The following is a 23100-nucleotide window of genomic DNA, read 5'->3' on the forward strand; positions in this document are numbered from 1 at the left end:
CAGCTAAGTGATCAAGATGTGTTGGTCACACTTCCAACACATCACATCTCCAGTGTGTCTGTCTCCAAAACCTAAGCTCTGTGATTGTACATCACACTCAGAGGTGTGTTTCAGAGGCATGCATCGAAGTGTGTGTCTGTCGCTGGGGAGAGAGAGTTAAAATGCAATCAGTGGACCAAACATTCAAATTTGGCCATTTAACAACTGACCATAAACTCTGTGATTACCTAAAAACAGACTAGAATCACTTCAGTTTGTTAGAAGAGTAATTTAATCATAACTTCAGTTTCCAAACATAGCAACAAAGGATGAATTTTAGAGAACATAACCTGACAGACACTGGATAATCTCAAATCAGAAGTCCATGGGCTCTTAATAAAAAAGGTTAAGTTGGGGCACCTGGGTGGTTCAGTCAGCAAGTGTCTGCCTTCAGTTCGGGTCATGATCCCAGGGTGGTGGGATCAGCTCCCACATCACACTCCCTGCTCAGCAGCGAGTCTGCTTCTCTCTCTCCCTCTGTGATCCCTCTTGCTCTCACTCTCTCTCAAATAAATAAAACCTTTTTAAAAAGTATGTTGTTAAATCCATCTCCAACTGGCTCTCAAAATAAGAAATAAAGCATCTAATTATTAGTCAGAATCCAAGAAAACTGATATGCTACCATTGGCGTAATTATCCTCTTAGGAAAACTATGCTCCCTTCTTTGATATATAACATAAGACCTGACAAAAGAATAACTAGGCAGAGCTTCGTTTGAAAGAGACTAGGGGCAGTTTTGAGGTGACCCAGCCTTAGCAAGAAACTAGCATGCTACCCTTTTTTCCTACCCTCATGTAGCAAAGCAGCAGATTTTAGGCCAAAAAAAGTAGCCCCCTCAGTTCTTCAGGTTCCAGCTGTGATGCTTCTTATTGAAAGCAGTGAAATATCAAGTCAAAGCTGGAGGGTTCTTTCATCCCAAGCAGAACAGGCAGCCACCTTCTTCCCTCTTGGTCAGGGAACCACCAGTCACCACTGGGCTCCTCAGCCTGCTCATTGAAGCAGGGGATCAGATGGCCAGAGAGGAGCCTACAGGTCTTGGACTCCACATCCGCCCCAGCCCTCCATGGGATGGGTTGATTTCACTCCTACAACAATTAACCTTCTTAGCTCGCTGAGAGGCATAGAGGAACAGATAGAATCCATTTTACAAATGGAGAGGTTGAGCCAAGAGAAAAAGATAAACTTGAATACTAAAAAAGATGCTTTCAAGTTTTTTTAAATGATGACTTTATTGTTTTTTGTTCTGATTGCAAAAAGTGGACATTTTTAAAAATAGGAGCAAAGAAAAAGGAAAAAATAAATCAGCCCGTCTTCATATATACTAGAAACTTCATAAGCTGATGGCCACATAATTGACTAGCCAGATTAATCCATGATGTCCATCATTCTCTCTGTAAACACACTAAAGATGCCCACCACATCTGTGCCTAGACAGCCATTTGAGTGTCTATACATGGGTTCCCAAGTTAAGTAAGATGGCAGTGACCAAGAATCAGCTCTTTGCTCCCAAAACTTTTCTTTCGGTTATTCTTGCTTTTGTATTATGAAAACCAATAGAACGACAAAGAAACTGATAAAATGTAAGTGAGAAAAGAAAGTTGTTTCTATGAAAACTATGCTTAAGGCTTTGAAAGACAAAATATAGACAAATAGCACAAAACGTGTTATTTTTGGAGTCGGAGTAGCTATAAAAGACTGGGAGAAAGCTCTACAACTCCAGAGAATTACCCAATCAAGCTTCTTCGTAATACCTTTAGGTCTGTAGGTTCTAGTACTATTGTTTTAAAAAGTAAAAAAAAAAAAAAAAAAATATATATATATATATATATATATATATATATATATATATATAGTATGTGGCACATTATGGACATAATCTTTATAAAAACAAAACAAACAACAAAAAGCTTCTCTAAATTCCAATCAGAAGACCCATACCCCAAAGACCGCAGCCCTCTATCAAAACCAATAAATAGGCATCTGAAGTAGAAATAACATGGTTTTTATTTTTATAAAGATAGGTTTCTTTTCTTTCTTTCTTTCTTTCTTTATTTCCTTATTGGAGTGAGAGAGCACAAGCAGGGGGAGGGCCAGAGGGAGAAGGAAGAACCATACTTCCACTGAGTGCAGAGCCCAATGCAGGGCTCCATCTCACAACCTGAAATCCTGACCTGAGCCAAAATTAAAAGTCAGGTACTTAACTGACTGAGCCGCCCAGGCACCCCAAAAATAACATGTCTTACATACGTGTGTGTGATTTTTATACCTAGAACAACATTTTCAATTAAACCCATCAGCTCCCAATTCTGACCATCTTTGATATGAGGGCCTTGGTTGTATGAAAGGCTGTCTCTTGGAAGAGGGATAAGACTTACTGAGTAAATCTTCTATAACATTTGGCATAACAGGTCAAAATTCTAACCCAGTGTTTCTGAAAATGTAATCCATGGAACACCAACATCCAAACTGTTTTGGGGATTTGCTCTCACTATAGACTGTAATCACACCGTGTACTTCCCAGTTGACATTGTTTAAGGGGGATCTGCTTTTTATCATACTCCTTAGCAGATTCTGATGCATGCAGCGGTGGAGAACCATGGTCTAAGAGGACAACTTTGAGTTTACTCTAAAGAAACATCTGCTCACCCCAATGATTCAGGTGGAGGTGTTCTGGAAATGGTCGAGCAGAGGCTGGATGACGGTTGAACAGGATTGCTAGAGGAGGTTCCAGAATTTGGTGGGAGGTTAAGTTTTATGTAATTCGTGCTTTAGTTGTAGGTTATTTTTCTCTTTTTTATCCATTAGAACCAGATTTTCAGTGGAGAATCCAACTGTTTAGCTGCTTTCTTAGCTTTCCTAAATACTTTGCAAAGTTGCCAAAAAATTACTTAAGAGGGTTAGTTAGCAAGTCATTAAGTTTTAGACACAAATTATCACCACATGGTGATGTAAAGGGCAATTTGACAATCTTTTCATGCATTCTCTCTCCTCACAGTTGCTGAACCAGGCAGCAGAGTGGAAACTTCAGGCCAAAGTGCTGAAGGAACAAGAGACAGTCCTACAGGCTCAGGTGAAGGGGGGGACAACAATGCATGGGGTGTGAAGCAAAGCTAGTCTGTACCAGGCCTCATGTGTGGCAGGTCCGGGGGGTACAGGACTTAGAAATGAACCCTAACTTCATATTTATGATTTTAAAATAAAAAGAAAAGCACAATATTATCTCTAAGAAAAATAAATGCTCCACATAACATCCAGTCAGATGGTTTGCTGACACACAAGTGAGGGCCCTGAGATGGCCAATCGGAATGAGCTGGTGTTTAGGTTCCTGCCTATCTGTTCATAAAACATCCTCTCTCTCTCCTCCCTGTTACCTTACTAAAGCAAGAATAAAATGTAAACTGATCAAATGTACCATCTAGAATATCCTTGCTTTTTAGATATGATTTATAACAAAAGGAAATTAGAAAATAAAGTCAGCACCAAAGTGTTGTGCTATCAGAAGTTGGACTTGACAGTGGTTAATGACTAGAAACAATAGACAAGTAGGGAACAATTTTGATTTGGCTTTGTGATGTCATGTGTGTGTTCTGAGGAGACTGCAAGAATTCCTATTTCAGACTCAAGAATAAAGCCTCAGGCAACAGACGATTCTGTCCATCTTTTCCATGCCCCCGGGCTCTGCCCTTCCAGCAAACGTTCCCTGTCGTGTTCCAGATGTCGTGTTCCAGCATCCCAGGGCTGAGCTATAGAGTGGTGCTAGCTCCCCCACTGGGAGTCCCAGAGCTACAAGGACTATAAGTCCCAGAGAGCAAATAAACTCACAATATGTGAGGAAATCACAAGCCTTCCAAGCTGGGCAGCGTTAATTTCAGATTTGCTTAATTCACTTGTAAATGTTTATGTGTAGACTGCTATATCCTTATTCACTATAAAAAACAAAACCAAAAACTTGTTCATTGCCTGAATGAACAAGTTCAATGGACACTTGTTCATTTTTAAAGAGGCAAATAAGAGGGGACTTGGGTGGCTCAGTGCGTTAAAGCCTCTGTCTTTGGCTCAGGTCATGATCCCAGGATCCTGGGATCAAGCCCCACATCGGGCTCTCTGCTCAGTGGAGAGCCTGCTTCCTCCCCTCTCTCTCTCTCTGCCTGCCTCTCTGCCTACTTGTTGTCTCTGTCTGCCAAATAAATAAATAAAATCTTAAAAAAAAAAAAAGAGGCAAATAAGAAAAGTAAGAGACAAAATCACAAATCTTATCACTGCAGATAAAAACACAGATAGCATTTTCATATCTAAACTTCCTAAAGCAGACTTTTCCAATGTGTGAACCGAATGCAATGATAATTGTTTTCCCTCAGTAATATAAAATAACCCATCAAAACTGTTTTTAAATACTGATTACATAGGAATTTGAAGCATGTTTCCTACTCTCAATAAAATCAAAGGATCAACTCTAGAGTTACAACTCAAGCTCATCCTTTAGGTTAGTACAGAGCCACCACATCATGGTTGTGGGGTAAGTGGTAGGCAGTGGTCACTCTAACCAGAGGTGGGCAGGAGGAGAGGAGGTGTGACCTCACAGTCTTGGAGACAGTTCAGAGAATCAGGGCGGGACTCCTTGCCCTGTCTCTGCCCCATTCACAACACAGAGCCTTGAGGGGTACAATAGATGATATTTGAAGCTCTTCATTGTTCGTGACAAGCAATCTCTACTCCTCTATACTAAATAGTGATAATGAGCCTGAGAAGGGTAGGTTAATACCACTAAACTCTGGGCTAGAGTCATGTCTTCAGCTGGCATCTAGGCGTTTAAAGACCTGTAGAATAAAACATAAATGTGTGATCCAATATCCCACCAATATCCCCTCAAATTCGAAAAAGCTTCTACCAGGGGTTTTTTGATGTGCCCATGTTCCTCGCTTGTCCCTCAGTACTGGACTGAGTGACTGAGTCCAAGGACCAAGATCAGAGTCCTGGCTCTTCTGCTCAGAACTTGTCTGACCTTGTGCAATTCATCTGAACCTCTCTACACCTAAATTTCTTTGTCCATAAAACAAGAATACTGTAGTACCTCAGTGATCCCAAGCTGGAGTTCTCCGAACTCTGGGAGCCTCATCAATTTTCAGTATTTCCAAAACATAACAGCATACAAGGCATCAGCTACTGTCTAACATATAGTTGTTTTTGACATTCTATCAGCACTCCCTCAGCAGCTATGGAAGGCAATTATTCACGTGTTTGGTTAAGTTTATAAAAGGAAAATGAGTAAATGAATATGTAATATATGCAGTTTGTTTTCAAGTTATGCATGCAAAGCACTTAGATCCATGCCTGGCCCATAAGAAGTATAATTAATTCAACCAGTATTGATTGAGTACACACTCAGTGCTCAGCCAGATTCTAGGTGTTGGAGATATACTAGTCAATAAGAGAATCAAAAGTCCCTGCCTAATTAAATTTGCAATCTAGTGATAATGATAATTTTAATTAAAATGCTAACAATTAGTGTATGAGCTAATACAACTATTATTTCATATGTAAGGATCTACATAGGGATGTATGAGACAAAAGGAGTCTGTAGGGGCAAAAAAAATTGAAGAACAGCTAGAAAAGACGATCTCCAGACCCTGTCCAGCTCTAGTTCTTGAAGGCAGAGAACTTCCAGGATTGAAGCAAGTGGCCCCAAGCTAGGTTAACCTTGACTTATCCTCTACTTTCCATCATGTGGGTTCTGTGCAAGGACCCTCCCTTGTATGTCTCTTGTCTTCAAGGCACTTTTCAAAACTCCAGTAATAACTTAATCTTCAAGAAGAATATAGAGGTCTCCAAGCCCTATGTCAAATCATGTTTAAAGTTCTTGAAAAGTAGCAACATTATATTTTTAAAACCTTTAAACCTTGAGAAACAAAATCTACTACAGGTCAGTGTGCTTAGCCTTTAAACACTTCCTTTGGTTTTACAGTTTCTTTGAAGGAGCGGGGTGGTCAGAGACAAAGGTCTTAAGTCCATTGAGACCACTTCTATGGTCTGAGCAAAGGAAATAACAAGGACAGATTGTGTTTTACTAGACAAAATCACTTTCAGCCGTAAATAAACAGCTTGCCAGTTTGGGGCATGGTTTTCACTTAGGGAAGGGATGTCTGGCTCTCAATTATACAAACCAAGGCAACAGAGTAAATGTCAGCAATGATCAATGGGATGCAATTGTCACTACAAATAGAGTGTTCACTGGATCGATACGGATGAAGATGGTGGATGTGGAAAGTCAGCAGTACTAATGACGCAGCCACAAAAATACGGCCCAAGGGGGAAGATCACCGAGTAAATTGTTAAAGACAGTAATCATAGCCTTTAAACCCCGAAGTCCTCACCTTCCGTAGAGAGGATAAGAGGAGATTACTCTGCAACTACTGTAATAACTGGACTTGTTCCCCAAACAAATCTCACAGGTTTGCTAAGACGATTCCTAGACACGCTTCTATTTCCTATATGCTATGAAAGTTTGTCATTAAAATTCGGTGCTCATTAAAAGAAGGTATGTGTTGCTCACTCACTTAAAAGTGAAAATGTTGGAGCAAATTGTTGTTTTTACTGACCCTAAAATGGTTTGGTCCTATTTCTGCCTCTGGCAGAAGTACTGTGGATGACCTCTGGATGTCCCTTCCATGCCTCTCTGCAATACCAAAATAAGAGCAGGCATATGACACATGAAACCAAACATGCACCATGTCAGCATAGTAGTGAGAGGGGAGGTACTACCAAGCAAACTGGCATAAAGTAAACAGGAAGTGCCCCTTTTTAGTTAGTGTAAGTAAAGAGCCTTAGGGTTGGTTACCTGAGAAAAGTATAATCCACACAGCTTTTGCCACCTACAACAAAGAGGTCAAATAGGAAGAAAAGCTGAGTATGAAAAATAGTTCTAAGAAGGGAAATGAGGACTTAACTGTTTCATGGGTGTTGAGTTTCAGTTTTGCAAGATGAAATAGTTCTGGAAATCGGTTACACAACAACGTGAATAGAAGTAACAATACTGAACTGTGCACTTAAAATAACTGAGATGGTAAATCTTATATTACATATAATTAAGAAAGAAAGAAAGAAAGTTGAGGGGGAAAAAAAGGAAAAGAAAGAAACAGTCCCTAGGAAAAAGCCAGGAGAAGGGGTAATGAAATGAGACACCACTTCCTGGCACTCGGGGTGTGTCTGCCTTCTCCATCCCACAAGAAAGCAAGAGGAAGAGAAACAAAATCTGCCCAACATATACACCCGAAAGAACGTTCTGCCCAAAGGAAGGGCAGAAGCTGCCCAAGCTGGGTGCGGCTGTCCCTGCTGATACTGACAAGGTTGTGCCCAGGAGGTGGGCAGCACATGCGCCCACTCCCGCTCCTCCTGTGGGCAGTCTGCGACTCCAGGGCTGCAAGAGTGTGTTTGGGAGGACCTGCCCAGGAGACTGGAATATCTGCCACCCTCCTGTAACTCTGCAGGAATTACTGAGCAGTGTGGAAAAGAAAGGAGAGAAAGTCAGAAAAAGAAGCTTAACAGGAGATAGGACCAAGAATGCAAAGGAACGGATTTTGCAATAGAAGGTGAAGAAGATCATCCTGGAGTAGCTGTTCCCACCCTAGACCACTAGATCATGTGCAGTGTAGGTAGCCAGTCCCATACAAGCTTATTCTCGGATTACGGAGCTTGACCTACTCAGGGCCCTGAAATCAACTCAGTGGATCCCAGCAAGTACTTTGAAAAAAACAAAAACAAAACAGAATTGAATAGGTAAAGAGTGTGTTGCACATAGTGAGTTAACGCGTAAGGATTGTCTTATGTGCTGTGTGTGTGTGTGTGTATAAAACCCTGGTGTACCTTCCTGGCCATGACTTCCCTGATGCTCCTTTACTCAGGCTTCTTTAACCTGTGTGCCAAGGAATCACGAGAAACAAATTTTAGACCACTAGAGTTGCCCTGTCACATATTCACAGAGCTAAGGTGTGATTTTAAGGTGATGGTCAGCCATTGTTTGACTTTGGGAAAATTTATCCCGTGGAGAGGTTTTATATTATCATTTCATTGTTCTTGTTTACTATGGTAAAAGCTCTGCTATTCTAAAACATTTGAGAATAAGCCATTCTAGATAAGCAGATTTTCTGGGATCTAGGAGTTCAGTCCCATACTCTCTCTACCTCTCACCCCCAAGACTGAGAACTCTCCAATCTATTGGCTTCCAGTCATTTGTTTTTTTCTGCTTTTGAAATGACAGTGTCACAAGTACCACCAGCTAGTCATCTGGTGCCCATTTGAGGAGTTGGAGCTGCTCCAGGCATCCAACAGTACCAAATACTCATTTGAAAATTCAGGCTTTACTAACATGTACCATCTATATTAAATCTCCACTCACTCAAAGCATGCTATTCTAAAATCATTTTTGAAAACAACATTTTATTATTGCATTACTGTCTCTAGCAACACACTCTTTTTCCCTGCCCTGCTTTATTCCTACCCCAAACACAAGCCTTGGAATAAGGATGTGGATAGAGAGGTACAAGGTACCACTCCCATGGTGAGCCACACACTTGCCAACCCTAACCCATATGATGTCTAGTATTGTATGCATATTAGAAAAGGCATTCCTTCCTCAAGACTCATTCTTTCCATCTGTAGAAAACTGGTATAATAAACTGATTTTGATGAAAAGGGACATTTAACTGCTATTGGCTAGAACACTGTATTCATAAACATACAAAACCAACTTGACTAAAATGTAAAGGGCGGCTGCTCAGTGTGGACCAAGCTGTATAATGGCAGCCATTCATGTCTGGTCCACCTTTTCTACCACTTCTTTTCATTCTTATACATTCGCACTCCAGGTAAGTGTAAGGCTCGCCTTCTCCACAAAAACAAGGCTCACGTGATCACCTGCCATGTTCACTTCCTTCTCTGACTGGCACTGTCCTTAATGGAGCTGGCACTTTGTATTCACTGTCCCACAGTCAAGCTGTCTTTGAGACTATCTTCCTATCAGGAGCGCAAGACTCTCAAAAACAGTAGTCATGTGTTAAATGTTTTTGTACATAGAGTCAATACGTAGTTCAGTGCTCAATAAAAGTTTGTTGGTAAAAGTTATGATATAATGAAATGGCAATGACACATGCTATTTTTTCATTTTTCCTTAAAAATGTACTTCAGTCATACTCACTGACTTAGGTTATTCTCATAGTAAATTAAAAAACTGAACATACTACTAATATTGTATTGAGAATTCCCTTAAGTCATTTTTCTTCTCAAATAATGAACAACGACATGTTGTTTTGTTCTGGAAGCATTCTGAAAGCAACCCTAAAATGGATCCACTTTTTTTCATATTTACAGCTTACCCTCTACTCTGGAAGATTTGAAGAGTTCCAGAACACATTAACAAAAAGCAATGAAGTGTTTGCCACTTTCAAACAGGAAATGGATAAAGTGAGTATTACTTACCCCCACAAAATCCTAATGTTTTCTACTTTGACAGGCAATTCTCCTTTGGGTTTTTTTGGGTATTTTGGGGGGTATTTTTCTCTCATTAAGATACTTCAGTGCATTTCATAAAGTAATGAAACATTTACACATGCAAATAAGATTTAGACTGTATTTTTTATTGGTAAGTATTTTTCTGGTGAATTAATCTCAGAAAGAGTCCAAAACACTAGGATACATTTTCACTCTGAGAAAGAATATTTTCCTTTTTTCGGCCATGGAGAGCTAAGGGGTGGGGGTGGGGGGAAGACAAGAACTGGCAATTTAGCACTATATTGTTTATACTAATTTTTTTAATCTTATTTTTAGAGACTGAAAAAACAACTTTCATAAAAATATGCAACAGGAGAATTTTAGAATAGAAAAACCATTTCATGCAATCTTTATTAGAAGAGAATATATGTAGTACATTATAATTGACAGTACCTTGATTGAGAAGGAAGCCTGTATTCAAATTCTAGGTGTGTTGTCATTCCTCAAGTAGCACTAGACAATCCACTTAACTTCTTTCCAATTTTATTTTTCTTATATACACATTAAGATACCATTTCCGTTCCCTATTTTACCAGATTGTGAAGTTCAAATATAAATTAGTGTGCCTTTCAAGGGTTTTAAACTTTCTTATAATCTTTTACAAATATAAGGTGATAAATATTATTATTAGACATAATGCTTAAATTTTATTCAATACAATATTTTCCCAAAATAAAATCAGTATCAGAACTGTGTTTCTTAACAGGCACTGGCATTAACTTTTTTCAAGTGCACAAAGCATCCTTTTAAAGACATTTTCTTGGGGCATCTGGGTGGCACAGTCAATTAAGCATCTGCCTTCAGCTCAGATCATAATTCCAGAATCCTGGGATCAAGGCCCACATCAGGCTCTCTGTTTAGCAGGTAGTCTGCTTCTCCCTCTCCCTCTGCTCATGCTCTCTCACTTGCTCACTCTCTTTAATAAATAAATTTTAAAATTTTTTTTCTTAAAATTATATGATAAATTTCACAATTCAGTTAACCAACATAAATAGGTGAATACTTGTTAAAATTATAACTTATTCCCTCCAAGATGGCTCTATCTGTTTTTCAAAAATCTTTTTTTCACTATGGAGTGTTAAGACTAGAATAAATATTAGAGTAGAAAAGTGTTTTTGCTTATTTCAAAATTATTTTTGAGATTGGAATAAATATTAAAACAGGAACTTTTAATCTGGAATTTATTTATAGACTTTTAAAGTCAACTTGAGAATTAGCGCGCGCACACACACACACACACACACACACACATAAACTGATTTGCATATTGTATTTCTTTGAGTGTGGTTCCATAGATTTCATCAAATTCTTAAAGAGGTTGCTGACTTTAAAAAGTATCTAAACTACTAACTTGTTAAGATGCTCAAAATTAAAAGCCATTCAAGTCTCTCCTAGCTTCTCTATAGAGCCCAGGGGCTAACAGCCTGGGCCCAGTCTCTGGCCTCCAGGCATACACAGCCTCAGACAGCATGGCACAGAGCAGCAAGTGTCCAGGTATGGTTCTTCCAGAGAAACTGCACCTGATTACATGCCTGACCTTCACTTCGTCCAAGCAGAGCAGAGATCCAACAAAAAGTTTCAGGCTCAAAAAAGAGGGGCTGCATTTTATTAACATCTGTATCTTCTGTACCCAGCTCCTTACAGGTTACCAGCAGATACTCCACATATGTTGTATTAAATGGAATGAAATAACTCTAGTCCCACTCTTCTGCTAACTCACCTGAATATTCTTTCACCTCTTTGAGCCTCAGTTTCCCCACTGATCAGTGGAGGTGAAAACAGAACCTTCCTTATGAGACTGTTTCAAGGATGAAGTTAATAGAGCATGTAATCGCATTATATGAATCCCACCACACTCTACAAATGCAAAGACAGGGAGCAGGAAGATGGTAGTGGAGTAAGAGGATCCCAGGTTCATGTCATCCTACAAACACAACTAGATAGCTATCAAACCATCCTAAATACCCTAGAAATTGACCTGAAGACTGACAGAATGAACTCTACAACCAAAAGGAAAAGAGGGCAACATCAAAGAATGTAGGAAGTACAGAGGGAGCTGTGGTCATAGAGAAAGGTGAGAGAGTGACAGAGAGGAGCACACAGGGGAATGCACAAGGAGAGCATTTCCCCAAGCCATTGGCTTGGAAAATGAGAGGGGCTAAATTTTGTGAGTTCTTGCAACCAGCGGGTCTTAAAGCTTGGACTTTTAAGGCCAGCAGTCTTGGCTGGAAAGAAGCACACAAAATAACCAGGGTAGACAGTGTGGAAACAGCAATGTGAAGAGCACCTGGGGCACACAGTGAGGAGATTATTCACTCTTCTCAGAGTGTGTCCCTGAGGGGCAGCGTTCACTGAAACGCCTCTCCAGGAACAAAGGAGCTGGCCAGCACCATTTTCCTCCTCTGCCCCTTAGCATAAATGCAGAGCTACCTGCAGGAAGCAGCACAGCACAGACACCAGCCATCACAGCACACACTGGAGACCTGCCCTGAAGCACCAGGCTCTGGGCACTAAATGACCTTTGCTTTATAAGGCCCTTATTTTCAGGAGCAGAAGACATAACTGGCCTTTATAACACTGAGAAGAAGACTTAAACAAAATGTGAAGATGGAGAAATTGATCCAAAATGAAAGAATAAGATGAGACCACAGCCAGAGACCCAAGCAAAACAGATATAAGTAACATCCCTGATGGAGAACTTAAAGCAACAGTCATAAGAATACTCACTGGCTTGAGAAAAGAAGAGAAGACACCAGTGATATCTTTTCATCAAATCACAGAGATGAAAGAGTTTGAAAAGAATCAGAGATGAAGAATGCAATAAATGAGATTGGAAACAGGCTTGTTGCAATGAACATCAAGCTGGAAGAAGCAGAAGGACAAATTAGTGACCTGGAAGACAAAGTAATGGAAAGTAAAGAAGCTGAACAAGAGAGAAAGAAGACTCATGCAACATGAGAATCAACTTAATCAGTGACTCCATCAAACGTAGTAACATTCGTATTATAGGAGTCCCAGAAGAAGAAGAGAGAGAAAAGGGGACAGAAAATTTATCTGAGGAAATAATAGCTGAAAACCTCCCCAATCTGGGGAAGGAAGCAGATACCCAGATCCAAGAGACACAGAGAACTCTTATCAAAATAAACAAAAGCAGGCCAGGCCAACACCAAAACACACTGTAATTATATTTGCAAAATATAGTGATAAAGAAAAAAAATCTTAAAAGCAGCAAGACAAAGTCCTTAACTTACAAAGGAAAAGCCATAAGGCTAGCTGGAGCTTTCTCAACAGAAACTTGGCAAGCCAGAAGGCAGTGGCATGATACATTCAAAGTGCTAAATGGGAAAAATCTGCTCCTAAGAATACTCAATCCAGGAAGGCTATCATTCAGAATGGAAAGAGAGAAAGAGTTTCCAAGACAAACAGAAACTAAAGAAGTTCATAACCCCTAAACCAGCTCTGCAAGAAATATTAAAGGTAACTCTTTGAGTCCAAAGGTGAGACCTAAAGTGAGAGTATAAAGGCAGGAAACACAAAAGCAGTGAAAATGATTATTTCCATAAAAATCAACTGAGGAACTCTCACTAAAAAGGTATAAAATATAACAACATATATCTAAAACGTAGGAAGGACAGGAGAAAAGAATGAGTTCAATCCTGAATGACCATCATCTTAATATAGACTGCTATTTGCAGAAGAGGTTATATATGAACCTAATGGTAATCATCATATATCAAAAATCACTAATAAACATGCAAAGAACAAAGAGAAAGAAATCCAAATACATCACTAAAGAAATCAGCAAAACATGAAAGAGAGAGACAACAAAGGATCAGAGACCACAAAGCAAGTAATGAAATGGCAAAAATACATATCTATTATAAATAATTTATTCAAATGTAAATGGACTAAAAGCTCCAATCAAAAGACACAGGAGTCTGGGTGGCTCAGTGGGTTAAGCCGCTGCCTTCTGCTCAGGTCATGATCTCAGCGTCCTGGGATCGAGTCCCGCATCGGGCTCTCTGCTCAGCAGGGAGCCTGCTTCCTCCTCTCTCTCTCTCTGCCTGCCTCTCTGCCTACTTGTGATCTCTGTCTGTCAAATAAATAAATAAAATATTTAAAAAAAAAAAAAAAAAAAACAAGACCCATCTATCTTCTGCCTACGAGAGACTCATTTTAGACCTAAAACACCTGCATATTGAAAGTGAGGGGGTGGAGAAATATTTATCATGCAAATGGATGTCAAAAGAAAGCTGGAGTAACAAAAGCTGTATTAGACCAACTAGACTTTAAAACAAAGACAGTAACAAGAAAGAAAAAAGGGGGGGAGCTCTATATAAATAATAAATAGGACAATCCAACAAGAAGATATAATAATGGTAAATATTTATACACCCAACATAGAATCACACAAATATATAAAACAACTCAAAACTAACATAAAGGAATTAATCAATAATAATACAAAAAAAGTAGGGGACTTTAAGTTACATCAAGGCACAGATCATCTAAACAGAAAACATACAAGGAAACAGTGGCTTTGAATGAAACACTACACCAGATGGACTTAACAGATATATTCAGAACATTCCATCCTAAAACAGCAGAATATATATTCTTTCCAAGTTCACATGGAACATTCTCCAGAATAGAGCACATATTAGATCATAAAATAGGCCTCAATAAATACAAAAAGATTGAAGTCATTCCATGCACCTTTTCTGACCACAATGCTATGAAGTCAAAGACAAGAAAAAATTTGGAAAGACCATAAGTACGTAGACATTAAACAGCAGTCTACTAAACAATGAATGGGTCAACCGGAAATCAAAGAAGAAATTTCAAAATACATGGAAACAAATGAAAATGAAACCAAAACCTTTGGGATGTGGTAAAAGTGGTCCTAACAGAGAAGTATACAACAGTACAAGCCTATCTCAAGAAGCGAGGAAAATACCAGATAAACAACCTCATCTTACACCTAAAGAAGCTATAAAAAGAACAAAAAGGCCTAACACCTGCAGAAGGAAGAAAATAATAAAGATTAGAGCAGAGGATGTGAGGGTGATCTGGCTGCAACATCTATCACTCCATTGATCACAAGGGTTGATTCAGTGGATGTGGCTGGGTAGGTGGGTGTCGCAATAGAAGAGGGACATTCTTTAGTCAGGGATATACGAGCAGTTGCACTCCCCTGCCAGAACCCAGATAAGCTCTCAAGGTCCATTTGTAGGCAAAGCTGGGGTAGTCAAGCTTCCAAGACTCCAGACACATCCAAATGAGGTGCTGCATGTGGTAGTCTTCTTTTCTTTAAAAATAATGGTTAACACAATTAATAAGAAGAATAAAGATTAGAGCACAAATAAATGATATAGAAACTTAAAAAAAACAATAGAATAGACCAATGAAAGCAGGAGCTGGTTCTTTGAAAAAATTAATAAAATTGATATACCTCTAACCAGACTTACCAAAAACAAGAGGAAAGGACCCAAATAAGTAAAATCAAAGACAAAAAAGGAGAAATAACAACCAACACCACAGAAATATAAACAATTATAAGAAAACACTGAAAAACTATATGCCAACAAATTGGACAACTAAGAAATGGAGAAATTCCTCGAAACATATAAATTATCAAAACTGAAACAGGAAGAAGCAGACTGATAACCACCAAAGAAATTGAATTAGTAACTAAAATACTCCCAACAAACAAAAGTCTGGATCAGATGGTTTCACAGCCAAATTCTACCAAACATTTAGAGAAAAGTAATACCTATTCTTCTCAAACTATTCCAAAAAATAGAAGAGGAAGAAAAACTTCCAAACTCATTCAACAAAACCAGCATTATCCCAATACCAAAACCAGATAAAGACATTGCTAAAAACAAAAAACAAAAAACAAAAAAAAAAAACTACAGGCCAACTTTCCAATGAACACAGATAAAAAATTCTCAATAAAATATTAGCATACCAAACCCAACAATACATTTAAAAAATCATTCACCATGATCAAGTGGGATTTATTCTTGTGTTGCAAGGGTGGTTCAGTATTTCCAAAGCAATCAATGTGATACATCACATTAACAAAAGAAAGGACAAGAAACATGTATGATCGTTTCAATAGATGCAGAAAAAGCACTTAACAAAGTATAACATCCACTCATGCTAAAAACCCTCAACAAAGCAGGTTCAGAAGGAACATACCTCAACATAATAAAGGCCATATATGAAAACCCACAGCTAATATTACCCTAAGTGAGGAATAACTGAAAGCTTTCGCTCTACAGTCAGCAACAAGACAAAGATTTCCACTCTCACCACTTTCATTCAACATAGTACTGAAAGTTCTAGCCACAGGCATCAGACAGCAAAAGGATATAAAACGCATCCAAATCAGAAAGGGAGAAGTCAGACTTCCACTATTTGCAGATGACATGACACTACGTATAGAAAACCCAAAAGACTCCACCAAAAAACTGCTAGAAATGATCAACGAATTCAGTAAAGTCATAGAATATAAAATCAACACACAGAATATGTTGCATTTCTCTACACCAATAATGATTCAACAGAAAGAGATTATTAAGAAAACAATCCCAATCAGTATTGGAGCAAGATGGCAGAGGAGGAGATATATATATCATCAGGTCCCAGGAGTTCAGCTAGATGGTTACCAAACCATCCTGAACAGCTACAAATTCAACAGGAGATTGAAAAGAAGAGCAGCAATGCTAGGAACAGAAAATTGACCACTTTCTGGAAGGTAGGATGTGTAGAGAAGTGAATCCAAGACAACATAGGGAAGAGAAACTGCGGGGGCAGGGGGGAGGGGGCAGCTCCCAGCAAGCAGTAGAGAAGCACTGCACAAAATTGGAACTTTTAGGAATCTACTCCACTGAGAAACGTCATTCCAGAGGCTAAGCAGGGGTGGAGCCCTCCTAGGGACAGTGTGGCCTCAGGACCCACGGGATCACAAAAAGACCAGTGCTGTCTGAGTGCAGCAGAGCACCCAGGAATCAGAGTGGGGAAGCTGGCTGCAGAGAAGGAGCTGGGGGCGGGGATGCTTTCAGCTTGGGGTTACCTTAAACTGTGGTCTGAGGCACAGTCAAGCCACTGCTCTTCGAGAAGTGACCCCAAAAGTGGCAAATCTGGAGAGATCCCTTCCTTTGTCCTCTGGGAGGAGTGGCACGGGAACAAGTGGCAGGAATCTGCTGGTTTTGGAAACTCTGAATGGGGCTGTGCACCAGAGATAGAAACACTTGGTCAGGGTGCCTGGGTGGCTCAGGGGTTAAGCCTCTGACTTTGGCTCAGGTCATGATCTCAGGGTCCTGGGATAGAGCCCCACATCGGGCTCTCTGCTCAGTGGAGAGCCTGCTGACCCCTCTCTCACTCTGCCTGCCTCTCTGCCTACTTGTGATCTCACTCTCTCTCTCTCTCTCTCTCTGTGTCAAATAAATAAATACATAAATTCTTTAAAAAAAAAAAAAAAAGAAAGAAACACTCAGTCACAGGCCAGGTGAGCTCAGAGTGTGGCTGGAGACGAGGGAGTGGGAGGGATTGACTGCTTTTCTCTGAGGGTGCATTAAGGAGTGGAGCCCAGAGCTCTCAGTTCATAAGGGGCTGGAAATTGGGAGGGCACCATTTTCATTCTTGTCCTCCAAAGCAGTACGGAAAGCATTCAGGGAACAAAAAATCCCAAGAGCAAAACCAAACAGATTGCTTAGCCTGGCCCCTGGCAAGGGCAGCAATTCCGCCTTGGGCAAAGACATTTGAGAATCATGGCAACAGGCCCCTCCCCCAGAAGATCAGCAAGAACATCCAGCTAAGACCAAGTTCACCAATCAATAAGACCTGTAAAACTTCAGAGCTATGGGAATACAGCACATAGAATTCGTGACTTCTTTCCCATGATTCTTTAGTCTTTCAAAGTTAAATTTTTTATTTTTTTTCTTATTCTATATTTTTTTATTTTTCCTCTTTCGTATTTCCTCTCTGCTCCACTGAGCAGAGAGCCCAATGTGGGGCTCTATCCCAGGACCCTGAGATCATGACCTGAGCCAAAGTCAGAGGCTTAACCCCTGAGCCACCCAGGCATGTTTTTTTAAGATTTTATTTATTTATTTGACAGACAGAGATCACAAGTAGGCAGAGAAGCAGGCAGAGAGACAGGAGGAAGCAGGTTCCCTGCTGGGCAGAAAGCCTGATGCAGGGCTCGATCCCAGAATCCTGGGATCATGACCTGAGCCGAAGGCAGAGGTTTTAACCCACTGAGCCATCCAGGGACCCCTATTTTAACGTTTTTAAACCATTTTATCTTATCAGTACCTTTTCAATAATATTCTTAAATTTTCATTCTTATAGTCATATTCTATCCTTTCGTTGTATTTAAACTTATTTTTGTATATAAGTTTTTCTTTCTTTAAAATTTTGGAATACAGTTTCTTCTAACAGAGCAAAATGTACCCAAAATCAAGTGTATGGCCCTGTTCTATTCACAAGTCTAATATGTACGTATGTATGTATGTGTATATATATACACATATATATAATATATATAATATACTATATGTATACTATATTATATAATATATATACATATATAATGTATATATACTATATATAAATATATATTATATATATAAAATATATATGTATATATATACATATATATATTATTTTTCTCCTCCTTTCTTCACCTCTCGGTTTTAGGTCTCTTCCAATTTGTTTAGTGTACATTTTTCTGGAGTCATTGCTACTCTTTTAGTATTTTGTTCTCTCATTCATCTATTCTTACCTGGATAAAATGACAAGGCAGAAAAATTCACCTTAGAAAAAAGAACAAGAGGCAGTACCAACAGCTAAGGACCTAATCAATACGGACATTAGTAAGATGTCAGATGATGAATATCAAGGTGATAGCTGGGCTTGAAATAAGCTTGGAAGATACTAAAAAATCCCTTTCTGGAGAAATATAAGAACTAAAATCTAACCAAGTTGAAATAAAAAAGCTCTTAATGACAGACAATAGAAAATGAAGGCTCTTACTGCTAGGATAAATGAAGCAGAAGAAATAATTAGTGATATAAAAGAACAAGTGATGGAAAATAAAGAAGCTGAGAAAAAGAGAGATAAACAACTATTGGACCACGAGGGGAGAATCTGAGAGATAAGTGATACCATAAAACAAAACAATATTAGAATAATTGGGATCCCAGAAGAAGAAGAAAAGGAGGGGGCAGAAGAAATATTGGAGCAAATTATAACAGAGAATTTCCCTAATTTGGTGAAGGGAACAAGCATCAAACTCCAGGAGGCACAGAGAACCTCCCAAAATAAATAAAAAATAGGTCAACACCACATTACCTAATAGTAAAACTAACAAGTCTCAGTGACAAAAAGAAAAATCCTGAAAGAAGCTCGGGACAAGAGGTCTGTAATATATAATGGTAGAACTATTAGATTGGCAGCAGACCTATCCATAAAGACCTGGCAGGCCAGAAAGGACTGCCATGATATATTCAGAGCACTAAATGAGAAAAATATACAGCCAAGAATACTATATCCAGGTTGGCTGTCATTGAAAATAGAATGAGAGATTAAAAGCTTCCAGGACAAACAACAACTAAAAGAATTTGCAAACAACAAACCAGCCCTACAGGAAATATTGAAAAGGGTCCTTTCAATATTTCAATAAGAAAGAGAGAGCATAAAAGTAACAGACCAGAAAGGAACAGAGATGATATACAATAACTGTCACCTTACAGGAAATACAATGGCACTAAATTCATATCTCTCAATTGTTATCCTGAATGTAAATGGGCTAAATGCCCCAATCAAAAGACAGGTATCAGAATGGATGATTAAAAAAAAAAAAAAAAAAGACCTATTGATGTGTTGTCTGCAAGAAACTCATTTTAGACTCAAAGAAATTCAAGAAACTCTTTTTAGACCCAAAGACACTTCCAGATTTAAAGTGAGGGGGTGGAAAACGATTCACCATGCTAATGGATGTCAAAAAAAAAAGCTGGGGTGGCAATCCTTATATCAGATAAATTAGATTTTTAAGCCAAAGACGATAATAAGAGATGAGAAGTACACTATACATACTTAAATGATCTAACAAGAAGATCTAACAATTTTAAATATCTATGCCCCTAACAAGGGAGCAACCAATTATATAAACCAATTAATAACAAAATCAAAGAAACACAGAAACAATAATACAATAATAGTAGGTGACTTTAACGCCCCCTTCACTGAAATAGATCATCTAAGCAAAAGATCAACAAGGAAATCAAGGCTTTAAATGATACACTGGACCCAATGGATATCAGAGATATATTCAGAATATTCAATCCCAAAGCAAAAGAATACATATTCTTCTCTAGTGCATATAGAACGTTCTCCAGAATAGATCACATCCTGGATCCCAAATCAGGTCTCAACCAGTACCAAAAGACTAGGATCATTCCCTGTATATTTTTGAGCTACAGTGCTTTGAAACTAGAAGTCAACCACAAGAGTAAAGTTGGAAAGAACCCAAATACATGGAGGCTGAAGAGCATCCTACTAAAGAATGCATGGGTGAAGCAGAAAATTAAAGAAGAATTGAAAAAATTCATGGAAACAAATGAACATGAAAGCACAACTGTTCAATCTTTGGAACACAGCAAAAGCAGTCCTGAGAGGAAAGTATATAGCAATACAAGCCTTTCTCAAGAAACGAAAAGGTCTCAAGAATACAACCTAACCCTACACCAAAAGGAGCTAGAGAAAGAACAGCAAAGAAAGCCTAAACCCAGCAGGAGAAGACAAATAATAAAGATCAGAGTAGAAATCAATGAAACAAACAAAAAGAACAGTAGAACAAATCAACAAAACTAGGAGTTGGTTCTTTATATGAATTAATCAGATTGGTAAACACCTGGCCAGACTTATCAAAAAGAAAAGAAAAAGGACCAAAGTTAATAAAATCATGAATGAAAGAGGAGAGATCACAACCTGCAACAAAGAAATACAATTATAAGAACATATAATGAGCAACTATGCACAAGGAAATTTGACAATCTGGAAGAAATGGATGCATTCCTAGAGACATGTAAACTACCAAAACTGAACCAGGAAGAAATAGAAAACCTGAATAGACTGATAACCAGTAAAGAGATTGAAGCAGTAATCAAAAATTTTCAACAAGCAAGAGCCCAGTACCAGAGAGCTTCCCAGGCGAATTCTACCAAACACTTAAAGAAGAATTAATACCTATTTTCCTGAAATTATTCCAAAAAATAGAAATGGAAAGAAAACTCCCAAACTCATTTTATGAGGAAGCATTACCTTTATCCCAAAACCAAAGACCCCATCCAAAAGGAGAATTACAGAACAATATCTTTGATGAAAATGGATACAAAAATTCTCACCAAAATAGTAGCCAATAGGATCCAAAATTACATTAAAAGGATTTTCACCATGACCAAGTGGGATTTATTCCTGAGCTACAAGGTTGGTTCAACATCTGCAAATCAATGTGATACAATACATTAAAAAAAGAAAGAACAAGAACTATATGATACTCTCAATAGATGCTAAAAGAACATTTGACAAAGTATATCATTCTTTCTTGATCAAAACTCTTCACAGTGTAGGCATAGAGGATACATACCTCAATATCATATCATAAAAGCCATCTATGAAAAAACACAGAGAATATCATTCTCGATGGGGAAAACCCACAGCGAATATCATTACCGATAGGGAAAAAACTGAGAGCTTTTCGCCTAAGGTCAGGAACATGGCAGGGCTGTCCACTATCACCACTGCTATTTAACATAGTACTAGAAGTCCTAGCCACAGTTATCAGACAACAAAAAGAAACAAAAGTCATCCAAATTGGCAAAGAAGTCAAACTCTCGCTCTTTGCAGATGATATGATACTTTATGTGGAAAACCCAAAAGACTCCACTCCAAACTCCTACAACTCATACAGGAATTCAGTAAAGTGTCAGGATATAAAATTAATGCACAGAAATCAGGTGCATTTCTATACACCAACAGCAAGACAGAAGAAAGAGAAATTAAGGAGTCGAATCCATTTACAATTGCATCCAAAACCACAGATACCTAGGAATAAACCTAACCAAAGAGGCAAAGAATTTGGACTCAGAAAACTATAAAGTACTCATGACAGAAATTGAGGAAGGCACGAAGAAATGGAAAAATGTTCCATGCTCATGGATTAGAAGAAAAAATACTGTGAAAATGTCTATGCTACCTAAAGCAATCTACACATTTAATGCAATCCCCAGCAAAATACCATCATTTTTTTTTCAAAGAAATGGAACAAATAATCCTAAAATTTGCGTGAAACCAAAAAAGACCCCAAAGAGTCAGACAAATGTTGAAAAAGAAAACCAAAGTTGGTAGCATCACAATTCCAGACTTCAAGCTCTATTACAAAGCCGTTATCATCAAGACAGTATGGTACTGGCACAAAAACAGACACATAAATCAATGGAACAGAATAGAAAGCCCAGAAATGGACTCTGAACTCTATGGCCACCTAATCTTAGACAAGCAGAAAAGAATGTCCAATGGAGAAAAGATAGTCTCTTTAACAAATGATATTGGGAAAATTGGACAGCCATATGCAGAAAAATAAAACTGGGCCATTTTCTTACACCACACACAAAAATAGACTCAAATGAATGAGACAGAAATCCATCAAAATCCTTGAGGAGAACACAAGCAATAACTCAGCCACAGCAACTTCTTCCTAAAAACATCACCAAAGGCAAAGGAAGCTAGGGCAAAAATGAACTATTGGGACTCATCAAGACCAAAAGCTTTTGCACAGCAAAGGGAACAGTCAACAAGACCAAAAGACGACTGACAGAATGGGAGAAGATATTTGCAAAGGACATACCAGATAAAGGACTAGTACCCAGAATCTATAAAGAACTTATCAAACTCAACATTCAAAGAACAAATAATCCAATCAAGAAACGGGCAAAAGACATGAACAGACATTTTTACAAAGAAGATATCCAAATGGCCAATAGACATGAAAAAGTGTTCAATATCATTCAGCATCAGGGAAATACAAATCAAAACCAGAGCGAGATACCACCTCACACCAGTCAGAATGGCTAAAATCAACAAGCCAGGAAAGGACAGATGTTGGCAAAGATGTGAAGAAAGGGGAACCCTCCTACACTGTTGGTGGGAATGCAAGCTGATGCTGCCAGTCTGGAAAACAGTATAGAATTCCTCAAAAAGTTGAAAATAGGGCTACCTTATGACCCAGCAATCACACTGCTGGGTATTTACCCTAAAGATACAAATGTAGTGATCTGAAGGGGCACATGCACCCGAATGCTTATAGCAGCAATGTCCAAATAGCCAAACTATGGAAAGAACCTAGATTTCCATTCAACAGATGAATGGATAAAGAAGATGTGGTATGTATATAATGGAATACTATGCAGCCATCAAAAAAATTTTGCTGTTTGCAATGACGTGGAT

At 38.6% G+C, this 23100-nt stretch overlaps 1 protein-coding gene across 1 annotated transcript in view; it reads left to right on the forward strand.

The window, feature by feature from the left end:
* TXLNB (taxilin beta) overlaps positions 1-23100 on the forward strand; it is a 64556-nt gene that overhangs the window by 35935 nt on the left and 5521 nt on the right. The window contains exons 7-8 of the mRNA XM_032339363.1: positions 3035-3109; positions 9403-9495. Coding sequence (XP_032195254.1) covers positions 3035-3109; positions 9403-9495 — 168 coding nt within the window. The remainder of the gene's footprint in view (positions 1-3034; positions 3110-9402; positions 9496-23100) is intronic.

This window comes from Mustela erminea, chromosome 4 (genome assembly GCF_009829155.1).
Source record: "Mustela erminea isolate mMusErm1 chromosome 4, mMusErm1.Pri, whole genome shotgun sequence".
NCBI classification, from domain to species: domain Eukaryota; kingdom Metazoa; phylum Chordata; class Mammalia; order Carnivora; family Mustelidae; genus Mustela; species Mustela erminea.